The sequence below is a fragment of the Antechinus flavipes genome, chromosome 4 (genome assembly GCF_016432865.1).
Source record: "Antechinus flavipes isolate AdamAnt ecotype Samford, QLD, Australia chromosome 4, AdamAnt_v2, whole genome shotgun sequence".
Taxonomy (NCBI): domain Eukaryota; kingdom Metazoa; phylum Chordata; class Mammalia; order Dasyuromorphia; family Dasyuridae; genus Antechinus; species Antechinus flavipes.
This window is the reverse complement of record NC_067401.1, coordinates 159,071,677-159,085,229: the sequence shown is the minus strand read 5'-3', so window position 1 is coordinate 159,085,229 and position 13,553 is coordinate 159,071,677. Positions and strand designations below refer to the sequence as shown.

The following is a 13,553-nucleotide window of genomic DNA, read 5'->3' as shown; positions in this document are numbered from 1 at the left end:
CCTCTCTTCCCCTCCACTGTTAAAGCTTTTTCTTGCCTCTTTTATATGAAATAATTGACTCAGTCTACTTCTTTCTTTCCTTTTCTCCCATGGCACTCTTTTTTTAGATATTATTAATTTCATTTTTTTATATCATCTCTTTATATTTCTTTCATATCTGTGCCCTATGTATACTCTTTCTAATGACCTTACTAATGAGAAAATTCTTATGGGTTCCAAGTATCTCCCCATGTAGGAATGTAAATAATTTAACCCTATTAAGTCCTTTATGATTTTTCTTTTCTGTTTATATTCTAGGTTTTTTTTTTAGAGTCATATTTGAAAGTCACATTTTCTATTTACTTTTGGTCTTTTCATCAAGAATGCTTGAAAGTCTTCTGTTTCATATTCATTTTTTCCCTCAAAGAGCATACTCAGTTTTGCTAGGTAGGTGATTCTAGATTGTAATCCCATCTCCTTTGTCCTCTGGAATATCCTATTCTAAGCCCTCTAATCCTTTAATGTAGAAGCTGCAAAATCTTGTGTTATCCTGAGTGTAATTTCATAATATTTGAATTGTTTCTTTTGGAATTTGGTTATAATATTCCTGGGAGTTTTCATTTGGGAATCTCTTTCAGGAGGTTATTAGTACTTTCTTACAATTTCTGTTTTACTCTATTGCTTTAGAATATCAGGAGGTTTTCTTTGATGATTTCTTGAAAGATGGTATCTAAACTCTTTTTTAAAATCATGCCTTCTAATTAATTAGTTCAATAATTTAAAAATTATCTCTCCTGAATCTATTTTCCAGGTCAATTGTTTTTCCAATGAACTGCTTCACATTGACTTCTATTGTTTTCATTCTTTTGGTTTTGTTTTATTATTTCCTGATTTCTCATAAAGTCATTGGCTTCCTATTTGCTCAATTCTAATTTTTAAGGAATTATTTTTTTCAGTGAGCTTTTTCCATTTGGCTAATTCTGCTTCCTTAAGGCATTCTCCTCATTGGCTTTCTGTTCCTCTTTTTTCCAGTTGGCCCATTCTGTTTTTAAGGTGTTATGTCCTTCATCTTTGTGTATGTCTCTTTCACCAAAATGTTGACTCATTTTTCATGTTTTTTTTAATATCACTCTCACTTCTCTTTCCAATTTTTCTTCCTCATCTTATTCGATTTTCAAATTTTTTGAGCTCTTCCATGGCATAAAACCAATTCAAAATTTTCTTGGAGGCTTTGGATGTAGGAGCTTTGACTTTGTTATCTTGTGGTTGTGGATTTTGATCTTCCTTGTCACTATAGTAACTTTTTATGGTCAGAAGATTTTTCTCGTTTGCTCATTTTCCCAGCCTATTACTTGACAGTATGGAGAGTGCATTGTCCCAAGCTTCAGGGATTTTGTACAACTGTTTTCAGAGATCCTTCTAAGGACCTTTAACTTTTTAGTTCTTCCAAGATTGTATGATCCAAGGAGAAGTGTATTTACTACTCTCCTGACCTACACTGTAGCCTTTGAGTGACCATAAGCACTCTTTTCTGCCCTGGGAACTATGAGAAGGGTCCCTGTTCTACTGTGGCTGCAAGCTCTTATATGCTAGTGCTCCTTCTCTCCCTTGGACTGCCACCCAGAACTGTGACCTGGATCACAATATGAACCAAGCAACAGAATTCTGCCATAGTGCTAGTAAAGAGTCCCTGTAATCTCCTTCTGACCAGTTGTTCATACTCTTACCATCGGTGGGCTGAGATGTTAGTAACAGCTGCTGCTGATTCAGGGGTTCAAAAGGCCTGCTCCTGGTCTGCTGGAGCTGGGTCTGTGCTAATGCAGCCAACACTGGACTGTGCTCTACTCTCACTCAGGTGAGACAGATCTTTCCCGTTGACCTTTTAAGTTATGTTTGGCTGGAAAATTATTTCATGCTGTGCTTTTGTGGGTTCTGCCATTCCAGGAATCACTTTATAGTATTTATTTAATGTGTTCAGAGCTGTTTTGGTGAGAGTTCAGGTGAACTCTCTTCCCCAAAGAAGAGGAAAGCTTCTTCCTTTTCTCTACTATTTTAGCTCTGCCTTTTGAAGCTTCTTGAAGCTAAGCTTTCTGACTCCCAACCTAATGTTGTTTCCACTATTCTGTGGTCCTTTATCAGTTTTCCAGTGAGAGACTGGGATCTCTCACTACCCAAGCAGCAGTTCTTTTGCAAACTACTCCTTTGCAAACTACTCAACAAATGATTTCCTACTTTTTGTTTAAAGACTTCCAGTGGGAGACAACTAAACTACTTTCAGACAGTTCTGATAATATGGAAGTTGTTTTTTCTTTATATCAGTCTAAATGTGTCTCTTTTCATCTTACATCCCTTACTCCAATTTTGTCCTTTGGGACAAAATGAAATAAGCTGATAACTCTTCTATTTCACAACCTTTCAAACTTGAAACAACAACTCTCATTTCTCCCTCCTAAATTTTCTCTTTACCAGGCTGAACATCCCCAGTTCCTTCAACTTGTCCTCCTCCATACACTGTGAAATTGAGACCCTTTACCATCCTAGATGCCCTTCTATTATCACTTACCAGTTTATCAATGTCATTCCTAAAAAGCAATGCCCAGACCTGTAAAGAGCAAAATGCTTAACCCTGGGCAGTCACTTCATTTGCAAATGCCCTAGTCCTGCTCTTTACATTGCCAGTCTCTCCTAATTCCCAGGGCTTCAGAGAATCCTCTGGCCACTGACCTTTGCAGTGTATAAATCATCTTTAACCCAGCTTAACTCATTCTGAGGTTTTCAGAGGTCTCTGGCTACGATTTCACAAACCATAGTTTAAAAACTGATAGCATGCTCAAGAACAGCCATGTGCAAATTTAAAGTCTTTTATTATACTTGCTCACATATTGCCCTGACCTGTTAACTCCCACGTGAACACTGGGTCTGCAAGAGACCCCCGAGGTCACTACCTGCTTCCTTACCTCTCAACTATCCATCCTCTGGGCTACTCCAGGAAAAAGAGACTGACCCCTTCCTGCACTGGGCTTAAGTAGGGTAAGTAAGACCACATGCACAGCCAGTAAGAGGAGACATTCCCATTAATGAGGCTATCTCAATATAAGCAGAATCTCACCCACTAGGTGGTCTCTGGTCACAGAAATTACCTCTGGGAACCTCAAGCATTTCTGGCTTCTTTACTTCCTGTTTGTGCCAGCTTGATCTTTGTAAAAACACCCTAACACAAACCTGAACACAGTTTTCAAAGTATGGTGAGTCAGCCAATCAGTAAGCATTAAGCATCTACTCTGAGCCAGGTGCTAGGCTAAGAACTGAGGTTACCAATAAAAGCAAAAGATACCCCCTGCCCTTGAAGAATTCACAATCTAAGGGGGGAGACAAGTAAACAAATTGTACAATAAAATTATATATAGTCTAGTTTCTTAAACTGTGAATTATGACCCCATACGGAGTTACATAAGTGAATGTGGGGGTAATGAAATGATGATTTACTATGAATAAATGTTTGATTTGTATACCTATTTTCCAAATAGGTCATTTAAAATTTCTGTGGGAAAAAAAGTGATCACAAGTAGAAAAAGTTTTAAAACCCCTGATATACCATAAATGAAAAGAACTCTCTATAGAAGATAGGGTTTTAGTTGAGACTAGAAGAGATTCAGGGAAACCTGGAGGCAGAAATGAAGAAGGATATGGGGTACAGACAAAGAAAATGCCTGGAGCCAAGTGATGGAGTGCCTTGGTGGAACCACAAAGGGGTCCAGGGAGGGAGGAAAGGCTAGGAAGGACTTTGAACACCAAACAGAGGATTTTGTTTTTGATCCTGGAGGTGATAGGGAGCCAGTGGAGTTTATTGAGTAAAGGTATACATATTTAATGTGAGATGCCTGTCTAAATTTAATATTTATAGACTACAGTTTTCCCAAGCCTGAACCCACTGACTGAAATCCTGTTTATCAAATATGATGCTACTTTATTTAATTACTTCTAAGTCCTATGTACCTAATTTGTTCCACTAACTTTTCTATTTTTTAAATCAATACCAAATAGTTTTGATGGCTGCTGCTTTGTAGTTTGTTGAGATCAGGCTCTGCTGAACAATATTCCTTCCCATATTATTTTCATTATTTCCCTTGAGAAACTCAACTCATTGTTCCTCTAGATGGATTTTCTTATTCTTTCTGATTCTACAAAGTAAACCTTTGGAAATTTGATTTGTATGACATCAAATAAATTTCAGTACTGTTGTAATTTTATTATGGTATCACAACCCAGTTATAAGCAATTACTACCTCTGCAGTTACTTAGTTTTTTCTTTTTTTTATTTTTGTAGTGTTTTGCAATTGTTTTAAATATTTTTTCCTGTGTGCATGTTAGTAGCTAAACACATGACCACTTTATACATTGTATGGTTATTGTGAAGAGAATTTCTTTTTCTATCTTTTCCTGCTTGGTTTTGTTGGTATAGAAAAACTGCCAATTGTATAGGTTATTTTATATTATTATATTTATATTATTAGTTGAAAAATAATTATAGTTGAATCTAGTTCTCTAAGAAAATCTACATCTCTGTAAAAGCTAATATTGCTTTCTCCTTACCTATAGTTATTTCCTTAATGGATTTTTTTCTTGTCTTATTATTGTGGCTCAAATTTCTAGAACCATATCAAAAAATAGTGGTGATATTATTCATCTTTATTTTATCCCTGATCTTGCTAGAATAGTTGTTAACATTTTTACATTATAAATAATGCTAGCCTTTGGTTTTAGATAAATAATATTCCTATTTTTTTAAAAAACATAAAGGAGTGTTGAAGTTTTATAAAAGATTTTTCTGCATCTATTCATGCAATCATGTTATCTTGATTATTTTTATTAATATATATTAATATATAATTTTCCTTAATATTGAGCCAACCCTGAATTTCCAATGTAAACCCAGCCATACAATGTTTTTTTTTTTAACATTTTATATAATCTCTAATACTTAATATTTAGTTTAACTTTAAAAAAAATTTTGTTATAGCCTCTTTGATAATATTTTATTCGATATTTCAGGGTCAACATTCATTAGAGATATTAATCTACAGAAAGTGTATATAACCATAAGTATACAGATGCCTGAGTGATCCATGAATTTGGATAGGGATCTATCTACCTACCTACCTATATGGACACAAATAAAAGGTTAAGAATATTTCACCTATAGTTTTCTTCTCAGCTTTATTAGGCTCCTAAAAAGTGTTTAGTAGGATGCAATCTTTCTCTTTTTATAAACAATTTATATACTGAAATTAACTGTTCTATAAATATTTAATATAATTTATTTATAAACTATCTGTTCTTGGGATTTATCCTTTTGAAGTTCCTTTATAGCATATTCACATTCTTTCTCTGAGATTCTCTGAGAACCTGAGATTGGATTGTATTTAAGTTCCTTAGTTTAATAATCTATATCGCCTGTATTTTTGCAAATATGTATCCACTCGGTGTACTAAATTTTTTGCTATATAACTGGGGAAGTGGCTTTTAATAATTTTTTATTATTTCTTCCTCTTGGGAATTTTCTTTTGATTTTTGATTATGGAAATTTGGTTTTGTGCTATTATTTTAGATAATAGCAACTAACATTACATAGTGTTTTTAAGATTTTTCAAGCACTTTACAAGTATTATCTTAATTATCTTCACAATAACGCTGACAGGTAGGTGCTATCGTTATCACCATTTTACAGAGGAAGAAACTGAGAAAGACAGATTAAATGAATTACCCAAAATTATGTAATGTCTTTCCTGATTAAATCTAATGAGCTATTTATATTCCTATGACAGTTAATTGGTTTTGAATCAGATTAACTAACATTTTAGTTACTTTTTAAAAACTATTCTTGATTTGGAGCAGCTTAGATGGTGCAGTGGATAGAGTGCTAGCCCTGAAGTCAGGAGGACCTGAGTTCAAATCCCAGTCATAGACACTTAACACTTCTTAGCTATGTGAATCCTGGGCAAGTCACTTAACCCCAATTGCCTCAGCCCAAAAAAAAAAAAAAAAAAAAAAAAGACAAAAAACTGTTCCTGATTTGTCAATTTAATTCTTTTCTTTTCATTTTGTTATTCTATTTGTCTTTTAAATTTTATTGCTTTTCTATTTTTTAGTTGTATTATATATAGTCTAATTCACTGACTTAATTGTTTTGTTTTGTTTTACATTAAAGTCTTTAGAGACATCAATTTTCCTCTAAGAACACTGCATTCCAAAAGTTTTGATATGTTGTCTCATTTTGGAAAATTTTAAATGCAGTTATCTACTCTTTTTGTTCTGTGGCCCATATATTCTCCATTAAACTCCATATGTCTGCATTAAAGCCTGAATCCTTTTTTTTTTAATGTTCTCTGCAGATGATAAATTTTATTGTTATACTCAGTAAAGGACCTTTTTAATATTGGTTTTTCTGAATTTGCAAAGTTTTTATGTCCTAACACATGGTCAGCTTTTGCAAAGATGTGATCTTACTAAGGCAGAGAATTGCAAGACCTCTCTGCTGTTGAGCACTGTGATACCTCTCTTAATGAAGTCTAAGATTTTTTTTTAGTTCTCTTGGCAATCATATCATACTTTTGACTCACATTTTATTCCACATTTAATCAACTAAAATACACAAATCTTTTTTTTCCAAACAGACTGCTGTTAAGCCATATCTTCACCTTAATATACTCATGAAGTTCATTTTTTTTAACCCATATCTAAGATTCATATTTATATCCCTTGTGAAATTATACCTGATTTAATTCAGACCAATGTTCTAGCCTGGTCAAAATTTTATCAAATTATCAAAACATATCAAATATGTTAGTAATTCTTCCCAGCTATGTGCCATCTGCAAATATGATAAGCCATTTATGCCTTTAATTCATTAATAAAAATGTTAGCGCAGAACTATGCACAGAGTTGCTCCCCCAGAGACTTTCCAATCAATTAGTTCTGCTTCCCCTTGTCCTCTAAAAGTGTGTTACATCAACTTTATGTATTTATATCTTTTATGTGTATATGCTTTCTTTCTTCCATTAGAATTTAAACTTCTTAAAGGCAGAAAATGCTTCCTTCTTCTTCTACTTCTTTTTGTGTGTGAGGTAGTTGGGGTTAAGTGAGTTGCCCAAGGTCACATAGCTAGGAAGTGTTAAGTGTCTGATTTCAGATTTGAATTCAGCTACCCCTGACATCAGGACCAAAGCTCTATCCACTGTGCCACTCAACTGCCCTTTTGCTTTTTCTTTTATCTCCAGCATTTAGCATAATACTGACCAAATAACAAACCCTTATAAAAACTTTTTGATTTGACAAATCTGAATTTCACCTAATTCACCTAATTATATGGTAATATCACCTGGCTCCTATTTTAAGGTCAGAGTAATGACCTTGAGGGAAGCAAGAAAAATGGAGATCCTGGCGCATGGAGTTGAGAGGTGCTGGAGTAAGGTAGGTCAAATTAAATTTAGGAATGAGCCTACCAGGAATAGAAACAACAAACAAACAAAATTCCTTTTAGAAATTAACACAAAATGTACTTTCAATAAATCCTCTAAGCCTTATCATTGATATTGTGTAAATTAAATTAAATCAAAACATTGAGGTTGTGTTGAGACAAAACTATCTTTTTTCTATTTAATGTGTTTTCTAGGTTAACTTTCTGCAAAAAAGGGCATCCATACTTCAAGAGGAATTGTCAGCATACCAAAACAGAAGGTATATATTGCAATTAAGTATGCCTTTAATTGACTGTGTCACTTTGCATCTATGAGTCTCAGGTACTGAAGTTTTAAGTCTTTGTTAAATGCTTAAATATGATGGCAGTTTGGGAAAGCATCTATTCTGTGTAAATACGTTGAGATGAAGTCACCAACATGTTTTAACTAGTATACTTAGTTCTATTAGAACAAGATTAGGGAATCTTCAGATTGATTGCAAAACTAGTGCTTGCCTCACTCTTCATGACAAGATATTGACCTGATGCATATTTGGATGTTTAAAAAGAAGAAGCCTTATTTTATGACAAGTTGATGTATTAGAGAACACATCTTCTAGAACAAAGCTTCATCAACTTTTTACACTTGCAACCCCTTTTCACCAGAGAAATTTTTACTCAACTCCATCTTAAATCTGAGCTGAGGTGATTCTGGCAGCATTCATGCATGTACAGTGCAAAGTGACCATGTTGTGTATTCAGAACCAAAGCTGCAGGGAAACTGTGCAATGCAACATGGGCAAGCACTGCCATAAATAGGGTTCATTATGCATTTGATTTTGAATTAATTTTTGGTCATTGAACTCAGAAACCTTTTATCATTGTTGAATTTTTCATGGCCCCACATTCAGTTATGTTATCAAATTATTTTTCTTCCCAAATATTCCACCAAAATTTAATTCTTTATATGAAAATAAACACGCATATCCATCTTATTAGTATGCAAATTTGCTCTCATTTTAAATAAATGGTAAAATTTTATGTATACCAAAGAATTGTTTTTAAAATGATTTCTTTAGGATTTATTATCAAAAAATGACTTATTTGTATACCTATTTTATATGCCTATCTACCCGAAATCACATCAAAATTTCCCAGGCAAAAAGGGGTCATGAGTGGGGAAAATTTAAGAAGCCCTGTACTAGAAGTGTCAGAGCCCTGATACTTTTGATCTGTTGTATTTGTACAGTGAAAAGTAAATAGATGGTGGTGGTGTAACACTTGCAAAGACTCAGTTAATCTCAGGTTATCATTCACCTGAATCCACTGAACCTTTTATAATACAGTTTGTTTAATTAAGTCATTGAAACAAGCTGTTTGAACATATTTGTACAAGCCAATTTGATCGAATTCTCAAGCAAGTGATCATATGGTGAGGAGATCAGTCAGAATTATTTCAGCCTATATAAGAAATAGTTGACAGGCTGAATTTTACAGTTCCAATAGGTTGACCAAATAAAAATACACAGATTTCTTGTTGAGTTTGTAAATCATATGCAGGTATAAAAGCTAATGAAAGAAATAACTAAGTGTAATACTTTCACTTTCAGATAACTGAAGGAGAAAATAACAGTTGCTGCAGTTGCTCAGTTCTCCTAATGGACTTCTTTCAGCAGGTTTGAAGATTTGGATATTGTAAATTAATCTGAGATCAGTGAATAATTTTATGAGTAAAAAGAATGTAACTGATCATAAAATGACATTCATCATTCACATTATGAATTTTTTGTCTTTTTTGTGTTTATCTGAATAATTATTTTCATTTTTAAATTTCTGATTGTCATATTTCACTTGTGTGTTGAGTGTGTGCTAAATATTACTTACACTGAAAAGTAAAAGTATTTCTAGTTCTATATCTCATTATTGCTTTCTAGAGTTTTACTTACTACGTATAAGAAAAATCATGTTCATATTACTTGTTCTCAATTTTTAAAGCATTTCTACATTGTTTTCTGTTCATGTAATATTAAAATATCCCTTTGTACCTTTCCAATATTATTTTTACTTTTTTCATATGTCATTTACTAGCATCTTGGTTGTATGGTATTTCTCCCGGGGGGAGGGGAGGGGAGACTAAAAGCCTATACTGTACCAGGAAAATAATTTTTTCTTTAGATAAGAACAAAACTATAGGTATTGCTTAAAATTGAGATTTTAGAATAAAACAACCAAATATCTTGATGATAGCTAAGGTATGTATTGTTGGGTCCCATACACAAATTTATAGAAGTAGAAAAAGAACTTTGCAGAATGGACCACAACATTATAATTTTTTGCAGATATTAGACAAATTTAGTATTTTCATCATGCTCTGAGAGTGGAAGCGGGCAAGGAGAAGAGCACTGGACTGGGATCAGAGGACCTGAACTATAATGCTACTTCTGTCATCATTCACTTGTACAAGTTCAGGCAAGTGACTTTCATTTTTTAGGTCTCAACTTGAATTCTTAAGTCCCTTGCAATTCAAAACAATAAACTTTTCTCCTCTTGAGGTATCATGCACTAAGGAGAACAGCCTATTTTCATTATTATATTTGTTCTTATTTTCCCAGTTGTTAATAGTTTTCAATATTATGTCAAAAATTTTAGGACTATATGATTGGTACATATGAGTATTACTGATGATACTGATAATAGATCAAACCTTCCATTTAAAGCTAAAAGCAACCATCTAGTGCAACACCTTCATTTTATCGATGAGGAAAGTGATACTCAAAGAGGTTAAGTCATTTACCTATGATCATGTAGCTAATAAAGATCAGAACCTGGATTCAAGTTCAGTTTCCTGAACAAAACAAGGACATACAAAGATACATGCTTCAGTATTCAGTGAGGTCACTTTTTTTTTTTAATTATTATAGCTTTTTATTTACAAGTTATATGCATGGGTAATTTTACAGCATTGATAATTGTCAAACTTTTTGTTCCAATTTTTCCCTTCCTTCCCCCCATCCCCTCCCCCAGATGGCAGGTTGACTAATATATATTAAATATGTTAAAGTATAAATTAAATACAGTGTAAGTATACATGTCCAAACAATTATTTTGCTGTACAAAAAGAGTCGGACTTTGAAATAGTGTACTATTAGCTTGTGAAGGAAATCAAAAATGCAGGCAGACTTGGGAATTCTATGTAATGGTTTATAGTCATCTCCCAGAGTTCTTTCACTGCGTGTAGCTGGTTCAATTCATTACTGCTCTATTGGAACTGATTTAGTTCATCTCATTGCTGGAGATGGCCATGTCCATCAGAATTGATCATCATATAGTGTTGTTGAAATATATAATGATCTCCTGGTCCTGCTCATTTCACTCAGCATGAGTTCATGTAAGTCTCTCCAGGCCTTTCTGTATTCATCTTGCTGGTCATTTCTTACCAAACAATAATATTCCATAACATTAATATACCACAATTTACCCAGCCATTCTCCACTTGATGGGCATCCACTCAGTTTCCAATTTCTGGCCACTATAAAGAGGGCTGCCACAAACATTTGTGCACATGCGGTTCCCTTTCCCTTCTTTATCTCTTTGGGATATAGGCCCAGTAGAAACACTGCGGGATCAAAGGGTATGCACAGTTTGATAACTTTTTGAGCATAGTTCCAAATTGCTCTCCAGAATGGCTGGATGTATAGTGAGGTCACTCTTAATGAAAAGGTATAATATTGCTTCCAAAAATAGATAGTTGAGTATCAGCTCCTCTGTACTTCAAATGCCAATATGTTCTTGCATTTACACAGGGCTAGTCACCCCTTGATTTGACAGGGAAATTTGACATTTGAGAGGATGTGTCTGCATCTGGGAAACAGCTGACTCCACAACTAGTTTTGGATGCACTGCGGTGTGATGTCAAACTCCCTGTGTAACACTCTTGGAAAATGTGGGTCATGAGAGACTCTAATTATTTGGTTTACTGTAAAAGGACAAGGGCAAAAAGTTTATTTGAACTTTTTCAAAATTCTTTTCTGTTTCCCACGCCCATCTCTGTTGTGTACTGCCCAAGGATTAATTACTCCTTTTTGTACTTTAAATGAGACATGGAGATGATAAGAAAATAACTGGTTTTATAACCACTTCCAATGCCAGGGCTGACTTTAATACAAACAGTTCTCTGGGGCCATTCTTATGAGGCAACACATTTTTGAACAAGCTTATCTTGACTGGCGCTAATCTGCATCTATCTATCACTAGGAATAGAATAAAAGGTAATCCTACCTGATTATTTCTATTGCTATCACTTCTGGCCCTAGAAGTTTTTGCCTCTCTGTTGGAGAAGTCAGTATTCATTTGTACATAATAAATTGAGAGAGAACTTAAGAATAGTGGGCAGAAAGCTGACCTCAAAGCCAAGAAGGCTAAGTTCAAGTCCCAAAGCTGATGACATAACTAGTTGTATGATCTCTTCACCTCCCTGGCTGTAGGCAATGCTCAAAGACTGTTAGTCTCAAACAAATACATTGATAGATATATCAGTGAAACCACAGGTCTAATCTCTATCTCCATTCTTACAAATTGTTTGATTTTGTTGTTATTGTTGTTTAGTCAAGTTCAATTCTTCTTCACCCCATTTGGAATTTTCTTGATAAAGATAGTGAAGTGCTTTGTCATTTTCTTCTCCAGCTCATTTTACAGGTGAGGAAACTGAGGCAAACAGGCTAAAGTGATTTGCCCAGGGTCATATAACTATAAGTGTCTGAGGCCAAAACTGAACTCGGGTTTTCCTCACTTTAGGACCAGCACCTTTCTTCCCCTTATAAATTATTACACTGAGTTAAATGATATTCAGAAAAGTAAAACTGCAACATGTGTTATTAAGAACCGATTAATATTAATCAGAGAAATGAAAATTAAGACAACTCTGAGATACTACTACCTACCTGATTGGCTAGAATGACAGGGAAAGATAATGTAGAATGTTGGAGGGGATGTGGGAAAACAGGGACATTAATACATTGTTGGTGGAATTGTGAACACATCCAGCCATTCTGGAGAGCAATTTGGAACTATGCTCAAAAAGTTATCAAACTGTGCATACCCTTTGATCCAGCAGAGTTTCTACTGAGCTTATATCCCAAAGAGATTTTAAAGAAGGGAAAGGGACCTGTATGTGCAAAAATGTCTGTGGCAGCCCTGTTTGTAGTAGCTAGAAACTGAAAAATGAATGGATGCCCATCAATTGGAGAATGGCTGAATAAATTGTGGTATATGAACGTTACGGAATATTATTGTTTGGTAAGAAATGACCAGCAAGATGATTTCAGAAAGGCCTGGAGAGACTTACATGAACTCATGCTGAGTGAAATGAGCAAGACCAGGAGATCATTATATTCTTCAACAACAATACTATGTGATGATCAATTCTGATGGACCTGGCCATCTTCAGCAATGAGATGAACCAAATCAGTTCCAATGGAGAAGTAATGAACTAAACCAGCTACACCCAGCGAAAGAACTCTGGGAGATGACTAAGAACCATTACATTGAATTCCCAATCCCTATATTTTTGCCTGCCTGCATTTTTAAAAATTTCCTTCACAGGCTAATTGTATAATATTTCAGAGTCCGATTCTTTTTGTACAACAAAATAATGGTTTGGACATGCATACTTATTTTGTATTTAATTTATACTTTAATATATTTAACATGTATTGGTCATCCTACCATCTAGGAGAGGGGGTGGGGGGGAAGGAGGGGAAAAATTGGAACAAAAGGTTTGGCAATTGTCATTGCTGTAAAATTATCCATGCATATAACTTGTAAATAAAAGGCTATTAAAAAAAAAGAACCAATAAAAAAAACAATTAAAAAGATATTTTCATCATTATTTAGTCCTAAGTGGGTGATGGGAAAGCAAAGCTATGAACAGCATTCCCTCCGACCAAAGAAAAAGAAAAGGACTAATATATGTCAGGGAAAAAAAAAAAACACTAAAATTCAAGCTTACAAATTGAGTTAGTAGGTTTTATTGCTATACATCATCTGAATTATACTGTGTTTTATCAGGTTTGGAGCTAGCATTTTATATAGATAGTTCTCTTCCATGAATAAATTTGTT

At 34.2% G+C, this 13,553-nt stretch overlaps 2 protein-coding genes across 2 annotated transcripts in view; both read left to right on the top strand.

The window, feature by feature from the left end:
• The window catches only part of CEP112 (centrosomal protein 112), a 589,318-nt gene extending 579,830 nt beyond the window's left edge, over positions 1 to 9,488 (top strand). Inside the window, exons 25-26 of the mRNA XM_051996640.1 lie at positions 7,652 to 7,716; positions 9,046 to 9,488. Coding sequence (XP_051852600.1) covers positions 7,652 to 7,716; positions 9,046 to 9,049 — 69 coding nt within the window. The 3' untranslated portion in view covers positions 9,050 to 9,488. The remainder of the gene's footprint in view (positions 1 to 7,651; positions 7,717 to 9,045) is intronic.
• Positions 1 to 13,553, top strand: part of ARSG (arylsulfatase G) — a 996,823-nt gene that overhangs the window by 24,676 nt on the left and 958,594 nt on the right. The gene's annotated exons all lie outside the window — the stretch shown is intronic.